Below are 26,219 nucleotides of genomic sequence, written 5' to 3'. Positions count from 1 at the left end.
AAATCAAGTTCATACACGCTTTCATCATTCACATAGTGCATATCAACCACTCATAATTCTCAAATCAATTACATATATACCTCAATTTCATACACATTTCATCCTTCACATCAATCCATATAATTTAGAAATGGCATTATTCAATTTATCATACTAAAATTTTAAATTCTTCAATCATTTTAATACAATCTTAACTATTCAAAATCTCATATACTCATCAACCCATAATCAAATTCAGTTTAACTAACTTTATACCATAACATGCATAATTCGGTTACTAGATTAATTTATTATCTAAATCAGTCATCTTAATATTCTATCAAAAACATAGTATCTATAATTTTTTATTCCAAATAAGGTTTTGTTCAATTAAGGGAACTACTCTAAAATATAGAAACCTAAAATAAGTTATCCAAACATTACCAACTTTCACTATAAGGTCAAGTTGAGAGAGGAACATTTTTCTCGATTAAACCCACCAAAATTGATGGACAAAATCATAAAAAAAAAATAGAAAATAAAAGATCTTTAGAGAAATTTATTTTTTTAGATATATGGGAGAAAAAGCGGTGAAAGTTAAATTAACATTATTTGAAAAGAATACCAACATTTTTTTTATCTCGAGGTAATTCAAAATAATAACTAAATGAATATATAGAATTACATTAAAATTTCCTCCAATAAATTAATTACGAGTTAAATCAATCATAATTTTGTCATTGTATAAAAAAATAATATTAGCGTGCTTTTTAATAAAATATACAAACAGAAATAACATCACTCCAAAGATTAGTTTTATAGTATGTTTTGCACAATTAGGAGTATTTCAGTTGGATAAAAAATAATGTAACTTTATTGTTGACTTGCTTTTAAAGTATAAATATGTATGCATAAACCAATTCAGTGGTGAAATATCCATTAAAAATGTATGATAGTAAGAGGAGACAAAATATAAATATTTATATAAGTCACTTCAACGGTGAAATATTTTTAATATTCATTAAAAAAGGATGACACAATATAAATATTTATACACAATTCATTTCAATTTTGAAATATTCATTAAAGAGAGATGATATAGAAGATAAGACTCTTTCAAGAGAGATGATAGTCTAGTCTAGTAACATATACCTATCCATCTAAATATTAGTTATATTTTTTTATAAAAAATAAAGATCATATTATAAATTTAATGTCAAAATAATATATATTTTTTATTTTAACAATAACTAAATAATAATAAAAATTACAACTGCAGGATTCTCAAAATAAAATTTTAAATAATATGTCAATTTTTTTAAAAGTAAACAATTAAAATAAAAATGATATATATATATATATATAAGATTTTTCTTTTGGTCTACATATTTACTTGTACATTTTATCCTCAATATTTTATTTTATTATTTTAAAATTATATAATAAATTTTTTTTTGTTATTTTCTTGTTACAATATTAATGTATTTTTTAATATTAATGTATTTCTTATCTTGTTACAATATTAATGTATTTCTTATCCTCGTATGAGTGACTCTTCCAACGTCTTCTCCACCTCTCGTCACTCACTAGATTTCTTCCACTTTCTCAATTTACTTTTCTCAATTTACTATAACTATAAATCATATTTTATTTTTTGCATTTCAGATATTCACACGATGTCGATTGCTTATTTTTTCACTATTTTTCTCCTGAATTTTTTGTCTTTTCCATTTTTAAAGATAAGATCGATTGCTTATTTTTTCACTATTTTCCTCCTGAATTTTTTGTCTTTTCCATTTTTAAAGATAAGATAGAAACAAGAGTGTTTATTTATTTTCATGGAATTTTTTATATAAAGGGAAGAGATGGTTAATAGAAGATGATGTCAGTATATATTTGTATTTATTTAGATATATCATTATTAATGACACTAAAATTATTAAAATACTTTTTTTCAATTGTATATTTAATTAAATTAATAAATTTAGTTTTAATATATTTTATTAAATATATAATAAACACATAACTTTTTTATTCAATTTTTAATATTAAACATAATTTTTTATTTAATTTTTAATATTAAATATAATTATATATAGATAATAAAATAAAATAAAAAATATGAATACACAGAAAGAAATATACACGTGTTTCCACTAGTATAAATACTGTTCTGTCCCCAATTTTAAAAGTTAAATATTGGATACACTTACATCCTTCTATATTCATATCTAATCCATTTGGATATTCCTCATTAAAACATGGACAAATTCAAACAATTCGAGCAAGTTTATCTCACATCTCGATTTAATCTTGAATAAGTAATTGAACTAGTGTTAATAAAGTAATAATAATGAAATAAAATAAAAAATAATATCATAACTTAATAATAATACTAAAAATAATATATTTATTATAAAAAAACACATAAAAATAATATATATATATATATATATCATAATATTAAGTTTGAACAATACATATTAATAGCTAACTCCTTTCTTTCTGCATGCCGAATGTGGAAGTTTACAGATAATATATAAGTTGTTGTTCAATCTTTCTTTCTGCAGCCAAGTGCTCTTATCCTATAAATATATAGGATAACTGTGAACTGACAAAAAATGCTAGCAAATGTGTGAAGCAACTAGCACTATAAGCAATCCATCCTACAAGGAAAAACTAGATTCACTCGGCCGCAAGCATGTTTAACATTTCAATGTAGTATTTTATTTTGAGAATGAATACAGTATAAGTCCAATTGCAAATTTTGCAATATGATTCAGATATGACTAGTACTAGGATTCCTACTATAAAGAATTCAGGTTACTCTGGTTGCCCAAGTTCTTTATGAAGCCTTTGCTTCTTTCTTACGATCATAATATTCTACTAGTGCAGCTCCGGCTAATGCTCCCAGTGTAAGTGCCTGTGCGTGCAACCTGAAATTAGACAGCTCAGAAACATTAGAAAGAAGAATGAGCTTGAAATTATGCAAGGTGTCCCAAAGCAGTAAAAATAAACCCACTCAAATTGTACAGTAAATCTTGCAACAAAGGGGAGAAGTAAGAATTAAACCCAATATATCACACATACATAGAAATATCTATCGCAGTCCAGTTATTCACATTCCAGACACTGTTCATTACTTTCAATAAGTATGAAGATCTACCGGTATCCTCCTGGATTCAAAAATAAGGTTTCACTTTTCAGGTCCCTCAAATTGAATGATGACAACTCAAACAATTACAGCGATAATCAGATAACCACGCAAAATCAGTTAAATGGATTGCACAGTGCCACTGGATTTACATAAAAATAAATTGTCGGGGATATTATTTTCCATCTCCCTTTTAACAATTTCATGTAATATACTTCATATCTCAGTCTCCCTTTACCCTTTTTCCAGGAACAAAAACCATGACAAAATGGATATTGATATAAGTTCATAAAAAAAGGACCTAATTGAAATTTTTTAAAACAGTGGGACGAATTTGAGACCAACTCAATAATAATAGCCCTTATATCCTAACGAGTCTCCAAAGCTCGTGTTTAGAGTTAATCTTTTCCCTTGAATCCTCAATCAAAACTAATGCATCACAAAAATGCATTAGGTATAATTTTGCATATCCCTGGTAAACTCATCCAGGATCAAATTAAACGAATGAAGACTCAACAAAACTGAACCCTGGTGTAAACATATCCTTGTAGGAAAATACTTAGTCACACGTCCAAGAGTTCTCACACTGTTCTCGAAAAAACATTTCTTGATATTTAAAAATGTTGTTGACATTTTCATCAACCCTAATAGAAGATGAATGGCTTTTGTGGTAGACTTTCCTAATATAAATCCAACGCAATTCTCTCCAATCCAGGTCTCATCTCTTAGTGCGTGCTATCAATTTTCCAGTTATTTCATAGTGCAGCTCATTATTTATAATTTCACAATTCTAAAAGGAATACCATTACGACCAACAAATCTTGTATACATCCTCTTAACGGCATCTGAGACCTCTCGAACTCAAATTTTGCAATTGTAATACTTACTCTCTTAGTTGAGGGCTTTATGCTGAACTGTATGCCATCAATTAATTGATGAGACAACGAAGATGAAAACAAGGCATATGTTTATACCACATGAAATACGAGAAAAAAGGGGAAATCCATTGAAAAAAGTAATCAATAAACACTACATTATTATTGTTCAAGACAATCAAAACTCCAATGTATCGTTGTTATAAACACCTACTAAAATAGTAGTTAATGCTTCCTATAGCCATTCTAAAAATATAAATAAAATAGCCTGTATTTCGATCTTCTAGCTGATTGACATTATTGACTTCGAGGAGAATGAAATTAGCGTCATATCAAAATGAAATTAGAAAGATGGCCATGATAAGAAAAAAATCTATAAACGTAAACTGCAATCATACATTTTCAGCAAAATAGTGTTACACAAATACTAGTTTTGAAGCTGAATTAATCACAAATGATAAAGGAGTTCAACTTGATCTAATTCCTTGGCTATATCAGGATATATGAAAACGAATTGAATGTCACCACCACCATCGGTCTAAAAAAATGAATTCAATTCCAAACAAAGTAATTTCATTCCATTCTACTGAACAGATATGGCCCCAATTTACACACTGGTTGAAAAAAAGTGGAAACAAAATGCAAGTGCCAACAACCGGCCTCGATGAAACAAAGCACAGTAGCAAAACATCAAAGCAATCGTAGCATTCAGCTGACACCAGACAAACTAATGGCTTATATGAACACAGAACCACAACAAAATCACAAATACGTTTCCTCAGTATCAAAACCACGGATTGCACAGGTTGCATGACGCACCCAGTTAATTATATAAACCAACAAGAGCATACCAAACGAACAGAAATTGTAACTAACCTTGCGTGGATGATCTTCACACTGGTTTTCATGTTGGGTCGAGACCAATTGTACGCAATTGAACCCGTGATACCGCTGAGCCACAGACACCCTGATCCGAATATCACCGCAAAACCACAAAAATCGAAATCATTAAAATAAGGCACCCATCGATGTCATAATAAACAGAAAAAAATGGCATAACGATGAATAACAAAAGAATCTAACGGGACGAATGAATAGGAAGACAGAGGAATTTACCAACAGTTCGAAGCTTGTGCTCGACGACCCATTTCCTCAAGGATTCAATTTGAGTCTTCGCTTCCGACATTGTTGCGAGAGAGAGATAGGTGTTGAGGTAGGTAAAGGGAATGAAATTTGAGAACGGAACGAAACGAAACGAAACGAAAGGAATGAAAAGGGTATACCAAAGGGTTTGCTTTATATAGGATACTCAAAATTTGGTGAGAGAAAAAAAATAAAAGAAAAGAAAAGAAGAAGAAGCGAATATAAACTAAAACTCGTAATTCGTAATTCGTAAACCTGAGACTGCGATTTCCGACGGCCAGAAAAGCGCGTTGAAAATACTGTGTGACGCACGTGTCTCTGTTGTTCAATGTGGTTTTATTTTCGCCCACTGTATTACCCAAACTAACTTTTCTGGTTCAAACTTCGAAGAACCAAACCACCAATTTAATGCATTACCTGAACCATGAAACTCCCTTCCTTAGATTTAACTTTTATAAGCTTTAAATATAATGATAGTAACATCATCCAGTGAAACATCAACAAAATTCTTAATTCAGTGTATTAACATCATAAACAAATGTTGTCATTATATGACATTATTAAGGATTAAAATCATAATAATAATTTTATAAGGATTAAAATAAAATTTTTGTATTTGTTGAAACTAAACAAATGCTATATTTTCAGAATTAATCATTATAAAAAAATATTTACAGAATGGAATAAAAAATAACATGTTAGTATGTTTATTTGTAGAATATAATATGTTTTTTTTATTTCATAAAATGGGAGTGTAATTTTAATCAAAGAAATATTTAATCTAATTTTATTCACTTATTAGTATGTTTATTTGTAGAATATAATTAAATATTTTAAGTTCACATACTTTCAATATAAAGATTTTTTACATTATAAAATAATTAATAATTGTTTTGAATATAATTATTAATTAATCATTATGGAATAAAATTTGTCGATCAATTTAAAAAATATAAAGTATTTATTTATCAAAACGATAAACTTTAGGGGAGGTTATTTTGAACAATATATTTTAAAAGATGAGCAATTTAACTTTTCACAATTTTCATCTTATGATTTTAATAAATAAATTTGAAAAAAAAGGACAATTTTAGTTTCGTTTTAAACTTGTCAACCAATTTTTGATGAAACAATCTAATTAGTTAATTTATTTCTACAATATGATATTTCATGATTTTACTTTATTTTTAACAAATTTAATAATTTTTTAATATTTCATTTTAAATTATTTGACCTGTAAAAATAAATAAAGTAATAAAGGCCACACAAATAACATAACTAAAGTAGTACACTTTTTGAAAATGTTAAATACGTGTTTTAGAGATCCAATATTACAATCATGAAGCCATTAGTTTTACATGTCATTATTATGCGAATTTATCTTTAAAATTAATATGCATACCACCCAGATTTTTTTTATAAAAATCTCCTATTAGTATGCATACTAAATTACGTTACTGTACTTAGTTACAAATATAAAAGCTAGATTCATGCATTACTTTTCTAATGACTATCTTTCTATTTGTAACGATAAGAATTAATCCAACCAATTCTTTACCATTAAATATTTCTTAATTTTTTTTTAAATTCAAAAACATTTTCAAAATTTAATTTTGTTTTTTTTATTATACAGTTTTTAACAATTATACATAATTTCTTTAAAATATTACTTTTATAATTGAATTAGATATCCATCCTTGAACAAAAAAATTAACAATAGATTGAATTGAATTTTTATTAAATAGACCAGATTAGATCAAATTTTTAAATAATTTTTTTAATTCAATCCATTGAATCCAAAATAAATTTATCCAATCTTTCCACTGTACTAATCAGAAGGTTAAACTAAATGCCCTAGTCAAGTTAGAATGTAGCTCAACCACAATTCAGTTCTAGTTCAAATCAACCACTTCAAATTTAAATGCCTAAAAGGTTTGTTTCATGGCTTTAACTATCACATTTAAAATTCAAATGCAAACTAGAGGCAGCAATAGATATTAGATGTTCTAATGTTCAATTATCAAATTAAAATGTAGCGCAGAAAATACATGCCCTGTAGTGGTCTCCAGATTCAAAAGTCCAGCTGCGTTCAGATTTCCCCTGTAAAATGAGAGGTGCCATTAGAAAATCAAGGAGGTTTTGAAAATTTGGGAAATTTCAAATTAACTACTTGAATGATAAGGAGTTTTGGTGAGAATTTACTGGAGCCAAATGAGATTATGATGGGTTGCTTGGACTTCGCCTAGGACTGCGATTCTGGTGAGGTCGAGGCTACAGTGCACGAATGATATCAAAGCAGAAGATTATGCAAAGTACAAGAAATAAATCAATACAACTATTCTCCACCACTTCCCCAATTCTTAATAATGTTAAGTAATTCAAGTCAGATAAGACTTACCGATGAATTTGGAGATCTTGATCTTGACTGGGATCTGCAACATTTTTAATGAACAAAACTAAATTCATTATCTACCAGACCCAATATTCCACATCAAAGTTAACATAACCAAAATGAAGAAATTCATCCACCACAAATCCTCGAGCACCACCCAAGCGGAAAAGCTATCGAACCCAGTAGCAGACATCTATAGTCTCCATAAGGGTGAAGAATTCTATTGTCAGCATCGCATGATATCTTGAACCGAATATAGAGAAGACATACCCATCATCACAATATAGGACAATAAGAATTCCTAAAGTGAAGGAATAGATCAACCAGAACTCGGAACACAAGTTATGTTTTTTGAATTGTAACACCGCTGATTTGCCATGATTTGTACCAATGGCAATTAGTTCATGATGATCCAACCTTTAGAATGCAACTCATCCATCTACCGTCATCCAGTCTACAACAATTGCAAAACATGTTGGGAAGTCTTATATCGTCTAGCTCACTTTGGAGTGTGGCTTATATATATTTGTTAGTCAACTTCTCTTGATACCATTTGATTTTATGATGAAACTTGACATGGTATTAGAGTCAATAACTCATTGGTACCAACTATTCTGATAGGTTTGTCCGATTTGACAAGCATCTATGGAGGGGAGGCGTTGAAAACTCTCACATTGTGTGTCTCAATTGGAATGCGACTTGTATATTTGTTGGATACCTTTGCTTAATATCAATTGATGTTAAGATGAAATTTGAGAGATCGTGTTTTTAATCAATATATCATTATTGTCATTAGTTACAACAGTCAGGTGATCATCAACAAAACAGCATTACCTCAAACAAAAAAGGTTGGCGTTTGAGCACCACAGGCCATCAAGATCCTAATATGCAGTTCCCAGGTTGCCGCATAAGGCCACTCTAAAAAGCAAAAGTCAACCCTAATGAACATTTGTATATTCAGTGGCCAAGCTGACAATCCATTTCAACATTACCCCCTCCACCTTTCCACCTTTCCTCCTTTCCACATATGACGTGCTATGCTGATAAGTCTATGGTACAATATTAGGCTTTATGAGAAGAAAAAAGTGGAATGCATACAAAAAAACTCACTTTGAGACAATTAATCGGGAAATATAAGGAAATAAAATGTACACAACTTGTAAAAAAGAAAGAGTGAAGCTCAAAAAAATTGAGACACAAAAAGGAATATCATAATATCAACATGTCAGTGCAATCCATCCCCAAAACTGAATGCAATTCATATAGATACGGTCCCAGACAATCTCGCATAGAAAATGAAAAATTAATGTCACTATTAATTAAAAGTGAAATAAAGAAATGTCATTGTATACTTGTAATAACAGATGTTCCATCCAATGAATTTTCATTTCCATCAAGAATTAACGTGGTAAAAAACTTAAAAAGCAAAAATCGTACTGAAACAAGAGAATTGTGGAAGGAAAAGAGAAATGACAGAGAACTGTCACCACTCACCTATACATGACGTGGAAGGCAAAGAAAAATTACAAAAAACGCAGAAACATGATTGAAGCTCAAAGAAAAAAATGTAAAATAACTAAATATGAAATCATCTAATTGTCATCATATTCGCCAGTTAATATCAGTAACTTCTAAATCAATTGAGTCCCCAAAGGTGGGCAGTAAATCATCACACATGCCATTTGTTTTAGTTTTAGCCCATATGAATAAACTATTTTGTCATGTATATTTAAAAAATTAAGTTTTCATCTCTCCTTGTTTGGGAACAGGGAGAAGGAATACTTAGCGGCTGAAATATAGTTTTAAAATAAACTAAAAGATAGAGAAAATAATGAATTCAAGCAGAGATATACATACAACCAAAACAGGCAAACGTTTCTGACAAGGACAAAAGTTGACACAAGTTGATTTTTTTATATAAGCAAAGATGGGTCTACAATAACAAATAAAATTATGAATCAACAAACCAAGATCTCATTTCTCAACTAAAAGTAATAGACAGAGGAGTATAAAAATGAGTGAAAAGTAGAAATAAATATCACAAAATTCACCCAAATAAATTATATTATTCCTGCTGGTGGTGCATCACAAAACAAAGAGCCTTCTGGCACGGAGGATCCTTAGTTATTTTTTATTCCTCCTGGTGCATGCATGACAACCCGAGAATACAAAGTATTGTCCCCCCTCCCTCTCTAGCCTTTTGAATGTCTCATTGAAATCATCAAGTTGGCCACAAATAATGCCAGGCAGGAAACACAAAAGGTTTTGCCAAATGAATTTTACCCAAAATTATCAAGTTTATTTTTGATCCACCATATATGTGAAATGTGATGTTCTTTTAAATGAACCCCACATGATACTACCTATTCGGAAAGCTGAAAGAAACATACTCCAAGAGAAAAACCTATTTACAGTAATCGAGTGATACTCTTTGCCTAATGATATTGACCAAATTCTAGTTTTACTTATTGTGTAGAAGCATAAAAACTAAGCTTTAAAATTTCAAAATTTAAATCACAGCACAAACTATCAGACACAGTAGAAACTGACCTTGAAAGAGATATTGAACGATGAGGGTGTTTTGCTTTTGGAGAGAAACTGCAAAAATTAACACTTAGTCAATTACATGAAGCTAACGAAAATTCATACCGATTCATACTTCAATGTAACCAAACTGAACCTTCTGCTCCTGTCACTATAGCTAAGACTTCTGCTGCGGCTGCAGCTTCGACTTCGTGAGATATATGGGCTATGGCTGACACTTCTAGAATAGCTCCTCCTTGAATCACGACTACGACTTCTAGTGTAACTGCGATCATATTCTCTCACCTGGACCAATCAGAGATATACATTAATAAAAGCAATTACAAAATTGAAAGTGGAATGCAGTCAAATATAGCATCCACCCACTCGTATGTATGCTCGAGAAAAGGCATTGCGGAATTCTGAGTCATCAAGTTTCCTGATCTGTAAGGCAATACAAAGGTAAAGAAGTAGAACAAATGTACTAATTAAAAAGATGGCAACGAGGGTAAAACACAATCTGATAACCATTAGATGATAGGTTTTAAAACACTTACAGCATATTTCATATCATCATAATTGGTATAATCAACTATCCCAGTCAAGCCTGCATACAAATTATACCAAAGTTTAGAAATTAAGCTGTGAAACCTTTAACACATAAATTAATTAAAAAATCCTATGAATGCATGAAATTGTAGGGCGCAGCAGCAAAATGACACCTGTCATCATTTCCTAAATAAAAGTTCCCCCTGTTCCACGTGTAGTTTTATTCTCATTTTCCTTTAATCAATGGACTGACAGCATAATAGCCTATGCACTCAACCACCCCACAGTATTACTCATTTTGCAATGGTATAAATATTCCAAACTAGACCTTAATCCACTTACCACCACGCTCACGGAAGACTTGCGAAAAACACACATCACCAGCTTTACGCATGTGATCCTTATCATCAAAACTCAAAATAAGAAATTCTGGTTCATTAACTTTCAACTAATACAATGATGTCAATGTTAAATGTCATCAATAAGCAGCATGCAAAAATATGAACCAAGCCATACTTTCAGGTCTTGCCACGAAGCAGATGGAGGTAATCCAGTGACCAGAACTACAAACAGAAGAAAAAGGTCAAGAAAAAACATAGAATTTTAATGTGCAAATAGAAAGTAAAAATGAAAGGATAGAAAAACTACAATACAAAGATACCAAGCTTAAGAAAACTCATATCACTATATCAGAAAACTATACATACCACAATAGTCAGAACGCCTAGAAACTCCCCGACTACCACCGCTACCACTATAGTTACTATAGCGGTCTACTGATGATGAATGTCCCCGTCCACCATGTGCAAGTTCAACCTACAGAAACAAAGAGTGACCGGAAGATTATAAGAACATTAGATAGTGCGTCCCCCAGAGAAAACACACTAGTGAACAAAAGGAGAGCGTACTAACTCGCAACTGAAAACCATCAAAATTGTAACCATCTCGATATTTAATTGCATCTTCAGCATCACGAGCATCCTCAAACTGCATTTAAATATTCAATACATAAACAGAATAAAGGATCAATACTCCTTTGCTACCTTAAAATAATATATACAGACCTCTACAAAAGCATAGCCTGGTGGTCTTGGAGGGATCTTCAAATCAATGTCAACAATAGGACCCAACTGCAATTAGACAGCGAAGAAAGCAATTAGTGAGATATAATTTTGGATCTTTTCGTCTACAACTAGATTTCGGAAGGAATATTGTGCGGGGGGGCATTACTAAGAAAGTAAACGAAAAGGTAAAATAGTGCAAGATAATTGACAGAACAGTAAGGATTCTTTACTTCCTTTTGCTATCACAATTATACTGTTAATCAAACCATATCATGCCCAAATGCTAACAAAACAATAAGAATAAATTACACTTATGCCCCATGAGGTTTAATCGAATTATACTGACACCTCAATTTCTATAAAATTCTACACAAACATTCCTTTTGTTTTAAAATCATTACACTGTCAACCCTTTTACATTACACAAGCACCGCTTAAGTTTTAAAAACAGTACACCAACACCCTCCTGATAAGGAAGACCACTGTAATGGTGAAAGAAACAAGAAGTATTACTATAATTTGCGAAAATCTCAAGTGGTGTCATTGAAAGTTTACAATTTTTTTGTTTAAATAGTACATATTTGTTGTCTGTTTTGTATTTATTTGCAACTCTTGACAGATTTACCAGTTACCAAAGATAAGTTGATTTGGTACGGTAGATAGATCAGAAATTATTTCTCCATATTCCGATTCCCCATTTTTTAAGATCTACTTGTTTTCTTCTCGTGTGTGAGTAACTGTGTATTCAATCCTAAGAATAAGACTAATAATACATCATCATAATTTTCACAAATATATCTTAGTTGTATCAATAACCACACCTTGTAGAAAAGATCCTCAACTTCTCTCAAGCGAATGTCACCAGGAAGATTGCCAACATAAATTGTGCGACTTGATCGTCCACTCATATTTTACCCTAGAGAACAGTTTGAATTACAAAACAAATTTCCTGTAAATTTACATACAATGAATGTAAACAACTGAATAAATTCAGCTAAAACATATGCACAATGTACGAAGCAATGTTGAGAAAAACTCACTAGAACAATCATATAATTTCATAACCACAATATGCCTGAGCTGCCACGCAAGTTCATCGAAGTTAAACTAAGTGTGATTGTTAACACATAGGTTATAGGAAAAACACATAGGGCCATCAGGATTATGTTTTCTTTCAGTACTTTCTGGTTTACTCAACAACTTAAAGAAACAGAAACAATAAAAACAAATAAATACCCAATTGATCACTCTCTCTCTCTCTCTCACACACACACTAGTCGAGTCATACATACGCACAGAATCACTTGGCGAATAAACCACTCCCAACGAGAATCGATCAAGATGAAATTAAAACTGAAGTCAATAAAACTAAAGTGTGTCTATCATGTGACTGAAAATAAATGGAAAAACAATAGAAGACATATTTAGTGAAAATTCGGAGAAAAAACAAGCATGTGACTGAAAAAAATGTTGCAAGAACAACGAAAAACGTTGCAACAACAATGAAAAATCTTGTTAGAGAGAAGGCATACCCTGAGATGAGAAGACACCGAAAAAGCGAACGGAACAGGGAAATGAAAATTCTTCACTTCTAAGGGTTGAGAAAAAAATAAAAGGCACATTCAATCATTGACACGTGCATGTTCTTAACCGTTACATATGTCGTTCATGTTTTTCATTGGCCAATTCTTTTATTTTAATTTAAATATTAAATATACAATCTATAATATTCATGAATAATATACAGACAGACAATTAATCACCAATTTATCATACTTTTAATAGTTTATTTATATTTTTCATTAAATATAAGTGTTATATTTTTCACTAAAATGTTATTTCAATCAAATAAAAAAATTAATTTAATATAGAAATCCGAATCAAAATAAATATCATGTGATTTGATCTAATTGTCTTCGCAATTTTTATTATAACAAAAAATTTAAATCTTTTTTATTAAAAAAAAAGTTAAACATTTTATAATGTAAAATTGCCAAATAAAAAGTATTTATTGTAATTTTTTTATCATTATTGTCAGTTATAAAATTTTAAAATTAGAATGTAGGTACGATCAATACAATTAAGTTAAAACTTAAAACAATATTCCAAGGATCAAACTACAAATTTACTCACTAAGCCACTTCTAAGGATGTTAATAGACGTGCTTGTTAGCTTTACTGTTTAGATTAAACAATGGTTAATTTTCTTATTTCTTTCTTTAGTATTTTGCAATTGTGTTGTTAGTTATGTCAATTGGTAAAGACATCACTTACTACCGATATAAAACTTCTTATAATTGATCACAAAGTGAATATATAGAATGCATTTTTACGTCTGTTCATTCTTTTTCCACAAACTCTGGAGTTTTCACATCATTCCTTTATTTCAAAAAAAAAATTGTGTCATGACATACACATAATTCCTTTATTTCAAAAATAAAATTATTTGTTCAAGATTAGATTACTTTAAGTCAACTTTTAGAGACTAAATCAAGTGTTTTTAATTGGGCAGAATAAATTTTTAGGGTGTATTTAATTATTATAAAACAAACTTATGGATTCCTGCAATTTATTAAGGGGGAAAAAGGAAAGAAAACAGTACATGGAAACTAGCATGTTAGATGACACCTAGATTCTGTTAAAAAGGGTGACGGACAGAGGAAAAATGGTAAGGGTACATAGATAAAAGATAAATAAAGTATGAAAGATAAATAAACAAAGATAAAAGGAAGTTCTAGATGTTAATGAAGTTGATGAATCAATCAATAAAACTAGATAATTTAAATTCTATTTCAGAAAAAGTCATAGAATTAAATAATTTAAATAGCGATTATATTTAATACAGAACAATTTTTCGCCTTCCCAAATATAAAAGTAGATGTTTTACTTAATACTTATGAAGTTTGAACATTTTTCTTAAATGGTGTATCCGTAGAAATACGTATATCAACACTTGTACGACACTTATCAATAAAGTGTTAAATTCAAAAAATATTTGTTGAATTTCTGACAATTCTAGGACAGTTCGAACACAATTTAAAAAATGATAAATACAATAATTTTTAAAAAAATTAAATTTATTGTATAAATTTTTATTATGATTATAAAAAAAGGAACAAATTCTTTTGAACCAATCATGAAAAATATCTTCCTGCTCTTAAAAAAATCTGAAACATACTAGTGCGCATAAATATTTATTGTCAATTTATATAATTTATAATTATATAATATATAGATTCGTGTCTACCTGTCCTACATTCTACGTGTCAGTTACCTGTCCTACATTCTACATGTCAGTGTCCATGTTACATAGCTTAATACCCTTCGAATATGTGAATATTTCCTATAATTATAAAAAAATGTTTTTTCTTATATAATGATTAATTTAAATAGCATTAATTTTGTACTTGATAGTTATAAATTCAACAATACATACATAAATATTTCAAATTTCTGGTTCTTAGTAAAATAATAGTAGTTAAAATAATACTTTTAGCCAGTTATAAACACAGGCATTGAATTTGAAGTGTTAACACAGTGAAAACATTATAAATTGGACAAATATGTATAACTTACAACTATAGGCATATTGCAAAACGTGCATCGTACAGGCAACTGATTTATTTTATTTTAAAAAAAAATCTTTCTAAGGACATTGGAAAATTTTGGGATTGCAAGAACGAGTTATAAAAAAGTTACAGAAGCTAAATATATTTTATTATAGACGCCACTTCACGTTGGTTGTAACATGCTGTAATGTTTTATAAGATAACTACTGCTACTATTGTTTTAAAACCAGCTTTCGAACTTCCATTACCTTTTGGCTCAATTCTTGCACAACAGTTTACAAATCACTCTTGGCAATGGGTAGAAGTAAAATTACTTGTATTCTCAATACACAGAATTTGCATGAGCATCGTTATCAAACATAAATAGTTGACCCACTACAAATCCAACCACACTTGCCTTCATCCACTTGATTCATCACCTGAAATAACAACGGCCCAGTTTTTCTTCCAAATCCTGATACCCCCAACTAGATATAACGTTTATTTTATGCCCACGGAGGCAAATAAACTAAGAGGAAGCAAATGTCCATCACACTGGTGGCTGTCGGAAAAATCAATTCCAAGGCCAGCCAGAGTATATAGTCTGTCATGACAGGACAGACCCAAAGGCTGAAGTGCCAAAGCAATATATAACATTTCTCAAAGCATACATAATTTTCCATAATAATGGTAGTTTGCTTCACAGTGAACAGGATACTAGTGTATTACCGATTTTGTGAAGGCATTCTATCTGATCCGTGCCTTAAACGAAAGCTACTGGACCTGGTACCGGGATCTGATCTGCTGCTGGACTGGTGGTATGCTCTCCAACCTGCATCTCTATCAACATGGCTCAATGACAAAGAAGGCAAGTGGTCTCTTTCCCAAGCATGGAAGTGATTTGGTAGATGGGTTTCTTCTTGAAAATTGCGCCCTGATGAACTTGATGGGATAAGAAAAAAGCCACCACTTTGGTCTGGCGATGTGGCTATTGGTGCTAATTGAGCTGATCCACTATGACTGCTGGACCGTCGGGAGCCAGTAGTGATAGGTGTCCGCATTGTGGTTGAATTAGGAGGTTGCTGTGGTTGGTAGTATGCCTGAAGAGCCTGAACTCTATCCCGAGCTCGAGCATTGCTACCAGGATAAGGAGGAATCATTGAAGAAGCAACCGAGCTCCCCGCTCTGGCAGCAGAACTGCAGAAATTAATGCATTGAAAGTTATACAAGTGCAAAAATTAATGCATTGGAAGTTGTAACCCCAAAAAGTGCATGGAAAATCAAACTTATGACCTGTGTAAATATCCACTAGCTAGTGATGATTCCGATATCCATAATTTTTTATCTTTTCTAACCAAAAATCATTTGTTTATTTAATGTCATAAGCTGAATATATATATATTATGTTTAGCTCACTAATCATATTAAATTTGAACAAATATTAAATTCATGCAAATAAATATAATTTACTATCGTGAGGAAACTCAGTAGTGGTACCTGTGACCGACAAGAAAGGGATGCATGAAAGATCCTCCTGATCTTGGTACGTCTGAACCACCCCTGACTGGCCTTTGACTACCAGGGGATACTGATGACTGATCAGCAGCAACTAGACGAGTGCTTGCTGTGGAGAAAGGAGGGGAGTGGTGTTCCCAGCTGTGATAATGAAGATCCACAGCAGGAAATGAGTATGAAGTTGGTATGTCACTGGGCACAGATGAACCATTCCAATGGTTGAAGTTTGAAGCCTCTGATACAGTTCCCCCAGAATTGGAGGAGGATGGATGTATTGGTCCAAAGTAAGCAATATACGGGCAAGGATGACTGGCAGATGACACAGCTGTATGTTCAGCAAATATAGGATGTTGTCCCAATACATCATGATCTGCATCTCATCATTCCAGTAAATTAAGAATTCAGTGCCATGCAGACATCATTTTAAAAAATGGAGGAGGGTGATGAGCTATAAAAGGGATCTTACATGCAGATGATGAAAACTCCCCTTCCCTGGAAAAATCAGGAATATAAATATTAGTTCAATAAACATGCTACTATTTTCCTTTAATGAGTGTGGGGGAAAAGTCTCTTAAAAAATGCCTAAAAATTTAGCATTGAAAGGTAAAACAATTATTCATCAACAAAGAAAAAAATTGTTTCTAAAAATGCACAGTTAACGCATCCCCATCCTCAACCTGCATGTTGAACAGACAATACTCAACTTGGGTTGCATTCGACATAGTACAAAATATATAGCACTATTCTGTTATCCCTTTCACATGGCAAGGAAAGTCAACCTCACGGGTGAATCCATTTACTGATCTAATTAAAGCACATTCATAAAGGTAGGATACCTATTTCTTGGTTCAACAAATTAGAAGTATGACTGTATGATGAAACAACAACCTAGACAACAAGAGTAAATTCATTAACAAGTATACGACAGGTCTTCATTTTGGCTGCAACCGCAGTCACAAGAAACATACTGAAATATTGCCAAACACAAGCCCCACATAAAGGAACAACTGGGCCTCCTGTTGGGAGTGCAAAAGAGTACTCAATCTCAAACGCACTTAATTAGCCAATGACATTACTAAAGAAGAAGAAAAAGGATGAAAGGAAGGGGCTTGCTTCAAAGTTCATCATTCCCAGATATTATTAGGGTGGTGTGGCAAGGCTGCCAAGGCAAAGGGCAAGGTGAAAGAACTGGATTACAAAATAAAGTATATGTGAAACAATAATTGTTATTGATAAAGAGGATCAATCTCTGCCTCGGTATCAGATACAGAATAGATATGCTGTACAAAAAATTCCTAACCTTACTAGTTATTATAGAGATCTGAACTCACCCTCTTAATTTCTTTCCATCTCACAACTCCCAACTGACTCTAGTCATCTCCCCTTCTCCGTTTTATTACTGAAAAGAAGTAGCTATTCTGTTTTTAAGAGAAACTGGTACACATCCCCTATGAATCATGTCCTTCCTCATAACATAGATCCTAACAAAAGGCCCATCTTGTATCCATCCTTGCTTTAAATTAAAATACAATTCTTAACCCACCAAAATTTAAGGCTACGGACAAGAGCCTCCTTTTTTTTGGGGGGGTTATAGAATAAACCCCCCAAAACCAGACAGATACATTATGATTTCGATGAATGCCATTGTCTGGGATAGCTAGTTACTACAGCGGAAGTCATATTCTGTATTTAAACAATTGGAAATAAAGTAGTTCCACGTAAGCAAACATTCAAGGGAGCAACTAAGTTTGTGTTTGGATCTTCATCCATTATCCACATTTCATGCTAAATTCCCAAAAAACTCAAACAAGTATTTGTTGCTTCAATTTTAACTCCCAATGCACAACCAAACACATAGTCAGAAACAAGCTTTAAATTTTACTGACACTACCACCTTCAAAACTGTGATGCTACCCAAGATTTCCACTAGTATTTGCAAAATAATTTTCTTGTTTGCCAAAATAGTGTTTAAAATATAGCAAGGACTTCAGAGTTCAGATTTATTGATAACATCAGTAGCTTTAACCAAATTTGACTCCAATGAACTTAATTATGTTCCATATTAAAACAAAAACATTTTACTTCAGTGTATCGCTTCCCATTGCAGCAACCCTTTATTATAATAATTGTTAAGGTGATATATGTGAAACCACCAATGTAATTAATAAAAGTCAGATATGGTATGTGTTTGTGTATGCGTTTCCACTAGTACACTATAAAGAACAAAAGAATACAAAAAATTTCAAAGTCCAAGTCTATGAAACAAAATAGATGTTAGCTTGTATGCCTTACTCGAAAGATGATGGAAGTCGAGTCAGGTTGCCAAAAGGACACCAATGAACTCCAAAAGACTGCAAACACCATGCAGTCAAAAAAGTAGTCAAAATGGTGAGCAAAATATTATCCATACACATAAAAAGAAATAACTCCAATTAAACAAGAGGTAATCTCAGCCTTAAAAGTCAAAGTCAAACTACTAACTAATAATTGGAAAATGAATTTCATCTAGATTTATTAACTTGTACATGGAAAATGGATAAAAACTTTAACAGCAGATCTTTGCGGTACACTAAGAGTTGAAGATTGAATGAAAGTAGACGAATAAAGGCACAAGGCAGAGGAAGCTCACATTCATATAAGGTCAAAGGACATAGTGAAATAATATTAACTAGCTTCCCTTTTTACTTAAATGTAGTAGACAGCTATGTTTTTGCTTTTGGTCTATAATTTCATACAATTTTATGTAGCATATAATTAAATGCCCTCCCAAATCCCAATAAGACATTCAGAGAATAACTTATTGATAAAACCAAGTAAAGAACAAGTTTGCAATTTCTGTCTCTCTCCTGCACACACACAACACACACATAAAAACCTAATCAATAAAGGAGTATTTATGCAAGCCAACGCTCAGGTGCAAGCATAAAATTAAAACACAAACAATAAGTTAACAGCCCTCTTACCATCTCAGAGTAGCTAAGATCATAAAGGTCCTCGTCATGTGTCCACTCATCCATGCTAAATTCTGGATATGACCGGCTACCATTAGCATAAAGCCATTGACCTTTCTCAATCTTCCGGCAATTAGGGCACTGCATTGCTCCTTTTATGTTGAATGCCGAACCAATGCAATCTAAATAATGTAAATCAATAGTAAGCATAAGAATATTACTAATGCATATATTTTTGTCAATAAGAAATCAGTGCATGCAGAAATTCATGACATCACTATTTCTTCTATATTCCACTACTGAAGTATTATTGATCAGTGCAAGAAAAACTCATGAAATCACTTTTCTTCTATATTCCACTACTGAATTATTATTGCGCAGTGTAAGAAAAACAAAGGAAGATACAAGAGTGCTCCTTTTGCCCCTTTGTAAAGTGATTAACAAAGGGGAAGGAGGGACACAACATACCATCTTCTCCCTAAAAGAGAATCATTCTCCACCGATAAGGTGAACTCAAAAAGTGACATTAAATTGTACTCTTTTATTTCAAAAATAAGACTTACATGTTTATGTCTCATCTAACGTTCCAAACAAGGATATGAAATTCCACCACATAAAAACCAAACACCATACATATTGACCCAACTTTCCATATAAAAAAATATTTGATTTAGGAAACATAGGGTCTTCATGTCAGGATTTGAAATTAAGACCATTGTATCAAGCAATTTAAATCCAATCAAGGATTCCAGATTTGCAGATAAGACTGAGAAGCTTCAACGGAAACAACTATCTCAAATGGTCCCAGATTCTTCACACCTATCTCAAGGGAAAACGATGCGGTAATCATCTACTTGAGCAGAGACCAGATAAGAAAGACCAAAAATACAATGTGTGGGACAATGAGGATTCCATAATCATGTAAAGAACCAGTGGAAGGAGACCATTGACAATTTGCAGTGTACTTATTGAAAAAGATCAAGGGACTAAAAGGAAAAATGTCAGAAACTGCATTGAAAAATCAAGGATTGGGGGGAGCAGTGATGACTGAGGTCACTAGATTTCATCTTCTCAAGCAAAAATGTGATTACTTTTATACTAATTTTTCACTCAATGATTAAAAATCAACTAGGGTTCACAATAACAAGGTTCAGATCAGACAATGGAATGAATTATCCTTTCTATCAAACTTTGTCTCCTTAATCATAAGGAAATATCCATGATTCCTCATATGTAAACACAAGCAAAATGGGGAGGCCAAGAGGAAAAATGAGCAATTTCTCAACAAAAAACTGAGCTCTTCTCCTTCAAAGAAAGGTTTCTAATCTCATTAGGAAGGAACGGGCTATTTTCAGTCTTGTACATGATAAATAAACCTCCCCACAAAAGCCACATAGAGATCTTAAACAGCTTTAATACTTACTTCAAGACCTTAAATGGACTTATTCCTACAGTATTTTGGGTCTACAACCTTTGTTCATATTCACAACCAATAGAGGCAAACTTGATCTTCAGGCTGTCATGTGTGTTTTCCTAAGTTAATTTTTCACTCAATAAGTTACATGGTCTCTGACCCCTAATCCAAAAAATGGTACATATTTGCTGATATCCCCTTAAATCAAAATAAGTATTTCTCCCCAACATTTCTTCTCAAAAGAATTTTCCAATGATATATGATGAAAAAAGTGAGCTTCTTGAACAACCAAAAGGTATTCAATAAGTCTCATTAGTCAATTCATGCATGACCCAAGAGAACCTCACCTTTAATCTGCATACAGAGTTTACACAATTCACAGGGGAGACCGAAAAATAGAGTCCTATTCAAGAATAGTTAAAAAGTGATGTTAGGATCCAATTGCAAAGTATGGGAGTTCTGTCCCCATTTGAAGGATTCTAGTATGGACTGCAGGGTTTTATGAGCTTCCAACATGTTTTTGAACAGCAAACAAGCTAAATAGGCGATGGCATTGGTATTGCACTACTCACCAAAGTAATCAAAGGGAAAGTGCATAACAAACCAACATGATCGTAAGACAGCTATGGAGTGTGATGGGATGTCAGAATCCAGTTGGTACAGGACTTGAGTCGCGCAATTGATGTATAGGATTTTAATGTAGGGTTAACTAGACCTTGTTGGGCTTTCCAACTACAACAACCACCTTTTTATGGTGTGGTTCTCCAAAGGTTCTTATAACACTAATGCAGACTTACAGGTTCACTAGTAGATAGATTCACATATTGCACTTTCCTACAAGAAAATTTAGTTAAATGAAAAAGTAAAAACACAACATGATAGCTAGATCATCTACATAATCAAAATTCAAAATCTATTACTCAAGGAATTTTCGTTCATCTTTGGATAAAAGTTATCCTAGATGACTTGGAAGTCAAGTTAGTAGGTCTCATTAAGCTCCATTATAACCAGAAGTTGGCGATTAATATAACTCAATCCTACAAACATGATAGGAGTATAGGACAAAGCATGTTGAAATAGACAACTTATTCACACTTCACCATGGAAAAGCTAAAAGAAAACCTAGTGTGTTCCATTCACACAGCAAATAGCTGATGTCCAGCAAAGAGGCTGAAAGGCCCCAATTTCAATGACCCATTTACCAAGCTAAGAATGGAAAACATCTGTTAATAAAACTGGGGGAGAGGGGATGAAGCAGAAAATGTGGATATTGTAAATTAGATGTAAATCATTTCAGTTTATCAAGTTTGAAATCCCTTGAATCAAAGGATTTTGTAAAGGAGTCTGTCCAGGAAGCTAAACCTGATTGTGAGGAGATTATTTCTGATTATTAGGGGTGATTTATTTCCTTCACGCAGCCTTGTTCTATGCTAGAAATACCTATCTAATATTATTTTCAAATCCTCAATGAAATCATTCTATTCTCTCTTCAGATTGCAATTTTCTCGTTATTAAAAGTCAATACTAATAGTACATGCATAGCAACAAAAGCTCTTAGTACGACAGGGAACAATGAATAATGCAATATACTTTTTCAAAGATGACAATTCATAAAAACAATGTGTGAATGAAATCGCAAATTGTATGCAGAAACTAAGCTTACAATGATAATATTAGTACAAACTTAATCAGCCCCATAATCATCCAATGCTAAAGTATAACCAACAACATCTAACACTTAAACCATGAGTTAATGTCGTATTTTTTTCACACAACTCGGTTTTTGATAGAAGTATTAAATGCAGGGCACGCACTAAAGAAGCATTTCAAGATCCGCACAAGGTTAAGTACAGCTAGTGCTTTGTCCACCCTTCAAAACCAAAAGTTTTCTTCTTATGGCAGATGAAGATAAAACATATTCATGGACCTAATATATGATGTTTTACAATTAAAACCAAATGGCCACACTTTAACTTGCTTGCATTATCAAATAAATCAAAATTGGAAGGGTAAATTTATAAACAATGCCAAATATTAAAAACTGGAAAAAAATAACAAAATATATTACTAGTAATAACATTCTTGAGGGATATCTACAATAATCTCGTATGAGGTTAACATCTATTTAAACCAGTCTTGATTTCAAAAGTACACCTAATTCCTTTGCACCACACTTACTTCTAATTTTGAAGGATACCATCCGCATGAACCAAAACATAAATAAAAAAAACTCAGGAGTGTGTATTCTTTTAAAATGCAGAAGGTGCCAATATGTATAGGGATATAAGTGCAATTTTTCAATCAGGACAGGTGTAAGTGTAATTAGCACAAAACTCAGGGAAACCCATGTGCTTATCCGTTTTATTTAACATGACATGTGAAATTACTTTCAAAGTGTATACATGCAAGGATTGAATTTGTTTGATCATAGAATCACATAGAGTCTTTCACTTGTCTTGTGACAATGAGAACAAAATTGACAGTGTCAAATTGTGAATTTTAGTTTTAACTTTTAAGAAATACTTTAAACTGTAAGCACCTCCTTCAATCCAGATATTCGCCAACAATGACAACAAAAGTGATTCTATTTCTAATATTTTTATAAAGCCTTTAATAAAATCCATTGCTGACCTCACCTTGATGCATTAAACTCAGAATAAGATGCCAAGTGAGGAAACAGTGTACATTGAAATGACCACTGCTAATTCAACCCAAACCATAACACTCTCCTAAATAAGCATCCATATAAGGACCAATTGAAAATGCTTCCTCTAGTGAAGAGGATTATAGTTTTAGGTTTAATAAGAATAATTCATTAATATTGTTTAGAAAACTGTCGGGGTGCTATATCCAATACAATTTGGACATTATCATAGAAAGATTTGATTCATATACACATGTGGAACCTATTCCCCTCAGATCCCCTCTATCCAATATAATTGTGAAACTTCTTTTTGACATGGCACCTGAACAATAAAATAAGGGTTATCTATCCATTGGCTTCCTGCATCTCTATTTTTTTATTTGATATTTGCATAACAGAATCTTAATTCTTAGTTTCAGAGAGGGAAAGTTTACATCATGTACAACATTATATCGGCTGTTCGGGAAAAAAGTTAATATAGCTCTGGTAAATATACCCTCACTGGGTTCCACTGAAAAATAAAGAAACCACACACTCTGGAATTCCTCACTGCAGTCAAGACTAAGTAACAGCAATCGATTTTTTTTTTATCAGCAATCAATATATACTGCTAAACAGGAAAGACTGCCTACATTATGCAGAAATTCCTCCAAATTTAACCAATTCAACCAGACCAAGACAATGAAATCACACTCTCCTGATCTCCTTACTGTTGACAAAACCTATTAAAAACAAGCACAGTAACTGCTAAACAATAGCAACCAAGCATATTATGCAGAAATTCCACTAAATTTAAGGAAAAGGTCAAAAACACCACATTTTTTGTCGGTTAACCAATTCAACAATGCCAAAACATGAAATCACACACACTGGAGATTCTCACTGTTGACAAGACCTAATTAAAAGCAGTCAATACGCACTGCTAACCATGAGCAACTACATGTATTACGCCGAAATTCCACCAAATTTATGAAAGTTAGTCAAAATGTCACAATATTTGTCGTTAAGCAATTAATAAGACACCCTCTGGATTTTCTCACCGTCATTAAAAGCAGTTAATACATACTGCGCCTCAACAAGACCAAGTCAATGAAATCACACACTCCCAATTTGCTCACTTTAGACAGGAGTTATTTAAAGCAATTGTTAAGTGTGAGCAGTTACATGTGTTATGCAGAAATTTCATCAAAGCTATACAAAGTTAGACAAACTCAGAAGGTCAGTTCTTTTCTTTTTTTTAAAACAATTCATCAAGACAAAGACAATGTCCAACTTCTCCGTACATAATCATGAATTCCAACCAGGTTACAAATATTGAAACTGATCTAGATTTCCAAAATATCATCATAAATTCTAACTTGGCTGTAGCAAGACGGATATTCCAATCACCGCCATCATTAAACTACAAAATGTAATGAATCAAAATTGCAAAATTTGTTTGAATATGAGAGTTTAAAAACAAAACAATAGTATATCCAGCCTAAATGCTCTCCAATTCTCCATTCAAAGTAAATGATCAACAAACCAAATCCGAATCCATAAACCCCAAAACTCCTTGGCTTTAGAACCTCAACACCAATTAACATACTATCGAGAATAAAAAGTTGTCATGAATAGTTTGTGTGATATTATATTATTATTATTATGATGATGATGATGATTATATGCTTGTATCTGCATCCACCGATGATTAAAACAATTATGAAACGGAAACCAAATTTCCTTCCAAATTCTAGATCTCAATTGTTGCAGCTAACATCGATTGAGGCATCGGCTTATGAATGCACAAGTGCCTAAGCTGTGTCATTCTAATTCAAGGAATATGTAAGTCATCGCATTTACAGACACTGAGGGAGAGAAATTGGAGTTACCAAGATGAAATTGATGACCGCATTGAAGCTTAGCCCAGGATCTATCCCCATTATCGGCAACAGGCTCGAGGCAAATGGAACAAGGAACCGAGGCGAAAGACTTTCCACATCCACCATCTCCTCCGTCGTCTACGACCTTATTACTATTGGTATTGTTATTATTATCATCCTCTTCGTCGTTACCAAGACCCATTACAAAACCCTAAAATCGGAACAAGAGGAAGAAAGAACGAACGACTGCGTTTGATTGAATTTGTGTTGTCCGAGTTAGGACAGGGATGAGAAAAGTAAGGAAAAGGTGTAATCTGAGATCTGAAGTCTTTGGTTTGGTCTGCGTTTTGGGGCAGAAGAAGATTGAATGAATTTCTTTTGGATTTTTTTTTTTATTTCCATTCAATCCACTGGGGATCGTTGGATTCTTCCTCTGACTCTGATCACTCTTGTCCAATCAACTTCACCGACGGTTATGATTCATTGGCGGTGTCTTCACCTTCCTTTGACTTTAAATTATTATTTTTTCATTTTCTTTAACTCTAAATGTTTCTTTAATTCCTCTTTGCTGTATCTAATGTCGTTTTCTCCTCTATTATGATTACAA

The 26,219-nt window shown here is 32.3% G+C and overlaps 3 protein-coding genes across 19 annotated transcripts; all 3 read right to left on the bottom strand.

Moving 5' to 3' along the window:
• Window positions 1–2,683: 2,683 nt before the first annotated feature.
• LOC137830035 (uncharacterized) lies at window positions 2,684–5,530 on the bottom strand. Of its 2 annotated transcripts, XM_068637127.1 has the most exons (4): window positions 5,125–5,530; window positions 4,885–4,975; window positions 3,070–3,155; window positions 2,684–2,915 (listed from the first exon to the last, which is right to left on the bottom strand). In XM_068637127.1, exons 1-4 carry the CDS (start codon window positions 5,154–5,156, stop codon window positions 2,825–2,827), a joined length of 300 nt encoding a protein of 99 aa, XP_068493228.1. In that variant the 5' UTR covers window positions 5,157–5,530; the 3' UTR covers window positions 2,684–2,824. The 2 variants fall into 2 exon arrangements, with proteins under 2 accessions (XP_068493228.1, XP_068493229.1); XM_068637128.1 differs by lacking the exon at window positions 3,070–3,155.
• A 1,511-nt stretch (window positions 5,531–7,041) lies between these two features.
• Window positions 7,042–13,322, bottom strand: LOC137830034 (serine/arginine-rich splicing factor SR30-like). 16 transcript variants are annotated; one of them, XR_011084134.1, is made up of 15 exons: window positions 13,212–13,322; window positions 12,501–12,595; window positions 11,680–11,745; window positions 11,528–11,602; window positions 11,323–11,431; window positions 11,132–11,178; window positions 10,958–11,015; window positions 10,624–10,673; window positions 10,454–10,510; window positions 10,224–10,372; window positions 10,094–10,141; window positions 8,378–8,592; window positions 7,550–7,997; window positions 7,354–7,422; window positions 7,042–7,251 (listed from the first exon to the last, which is right to left on the bottom strand). XR_011084134.1 is itself a non-coding variant. In XM_068637119.1 (14 exons), exons 2-13 carry the CDS (start codon window positions 12,585–12,587, stop codon window positions 7,369–7,371), a joined length of 834 nt encoding a protein of 277 aa, XP_068493220.1. In that variant the 5' UTR covers window positions 12,588–12,595; window positions 13,212–13,322; the 3' UTR covers window positions 7,042–7,251; window positions 7,354–7,368. The 16 variants fall into 16 exon arrangements, 8 of the variants coding, with proteins under 8 accessions (XP_068493220.1, XP_068493219.1, XP_068493221.1 ...); XR_011084135.1 differs by having other exon boundaries at window positions 7,550–7,743; XR_011084138.1 differs by having other exon boundaries at window positions 7,550–7,583; window positions 8,378–8,461.
• A 2,140-nt stretch (window positions 13,323–15,462) lies between these two features.
• LOC137830040 (E3 ubiquitin-protein ligase RFI2-like) lies at window positions 15,463–26,119 on the bottom strand. The gene is made up of 6 exons (XM_068637132.1): window positions 25,622–26,119; window positions 19,705–19,874; window positions 19,034–19,092; window positions 17,208–17,233; window positions 16,724–17,111; window positions 15,463–16,423 (listed from the first exon to the last, which is right to left on the bottom strand). The coding sequence occupies exons 1-6, from the start codon at window positions 25,812–25,814 to the stop codon at window positions 15,952–15,954; spliced, it is 1,308 nt and encodes a 435-aa protein (XP_068493233.1). The 5' UTR covers window positions 25,815–26,119; the 3' UTR covers window positions 15,463–15,951.
• Window positions 26,120–26,219: the final 100 nt, after the last annotated feature.

The sequence above is a fragment of the Phaseolus vulgaris genome, chromosome 7 (genome assembly GCF_000499845.2).
Source record: "Phaseolus vulgaris cultivar G19833 chromosome 7, P. vulgaris v2.0, whole genome shotgun sequence".
In the NCBI taxonomy this organism is placed as follows: Eukaryota; Viridiplantae; Streptophyta; class Magnoliopsida; order Fabales; family Fabaceae; genus Phaseolus; species Phaseolus vulgaris.
Note: the sequence above shows the minus strand (reverse complement) of the source record. Positions and strands in the feature narration are given on the sequence as shown.

Excerpts from the sequence above, each read along its gene's own strand:
- LOC137830035 (XM_068637127.1), bottom strand. The coding sequence starts at position 5,156 with ATGGGTCGTCGAGCACAAGCTTCGAACTGTTG. Across the intron at positions 4,976-5,124 it reads GCACAAGCTTCGAACTGTTG|GGTGTCTGTGGCTCAGCGGT; the intron begins GTAAATTCCTCT and ends TATTCGGATCAG. Across the intron at positions 2,916-3,069 it reads ACTGCGATAGATATTTCTAT|GTTGCACGCACAGGCACTTA; the intron begins GTATGTGTGATA and ends GTCTAATTTCAG.
- LOC137830040 (XM_068637132.1), bottom strand. The coding sequence starts at position 25,814 with ATGGGTCTTGGTAACGACGAAGAGGATGATAATAATAACAATACCAAT. Across the intron at positions 19,875-25,621 it reads CGGTCATCAATTTCATCTTG|ATTGCATTGGTTCGGCATTC; the intron begins GTAACTCCAATT and ends TACATTATTTAG. Across the intron at positions 17,234-19,033 it reads CGACTTCCATCATCTTTCGA|GGAAGGGGAGTTTTCATCAT; the intron begins GTAAGGCATACA and ends TGATTTTTCCAG.
- LOC137830034 (XM_068637119.1), bottom strand. The coding sequence starts at position 12,587 with ATGAGTGGACGATCAAGTCGCACAATTTATGTTGGCAATCTTCCTGGT. Across the intron at positions 11,603-11,679 it reads CAGGCTATGCTTTTGTAGAG|TTTGAGGATGCTCGTGATGC; the intron begins GTCTGTATATAT and ends ATTTAAATGCAG. Across the intron at positions 10,373-10,453 it reads TTTCTCGAGCATACATACGA|GTGAGAGAATATGATCGCAG; the intron begins GTGGGTGGATGC and ends TGATTGGTCCAG.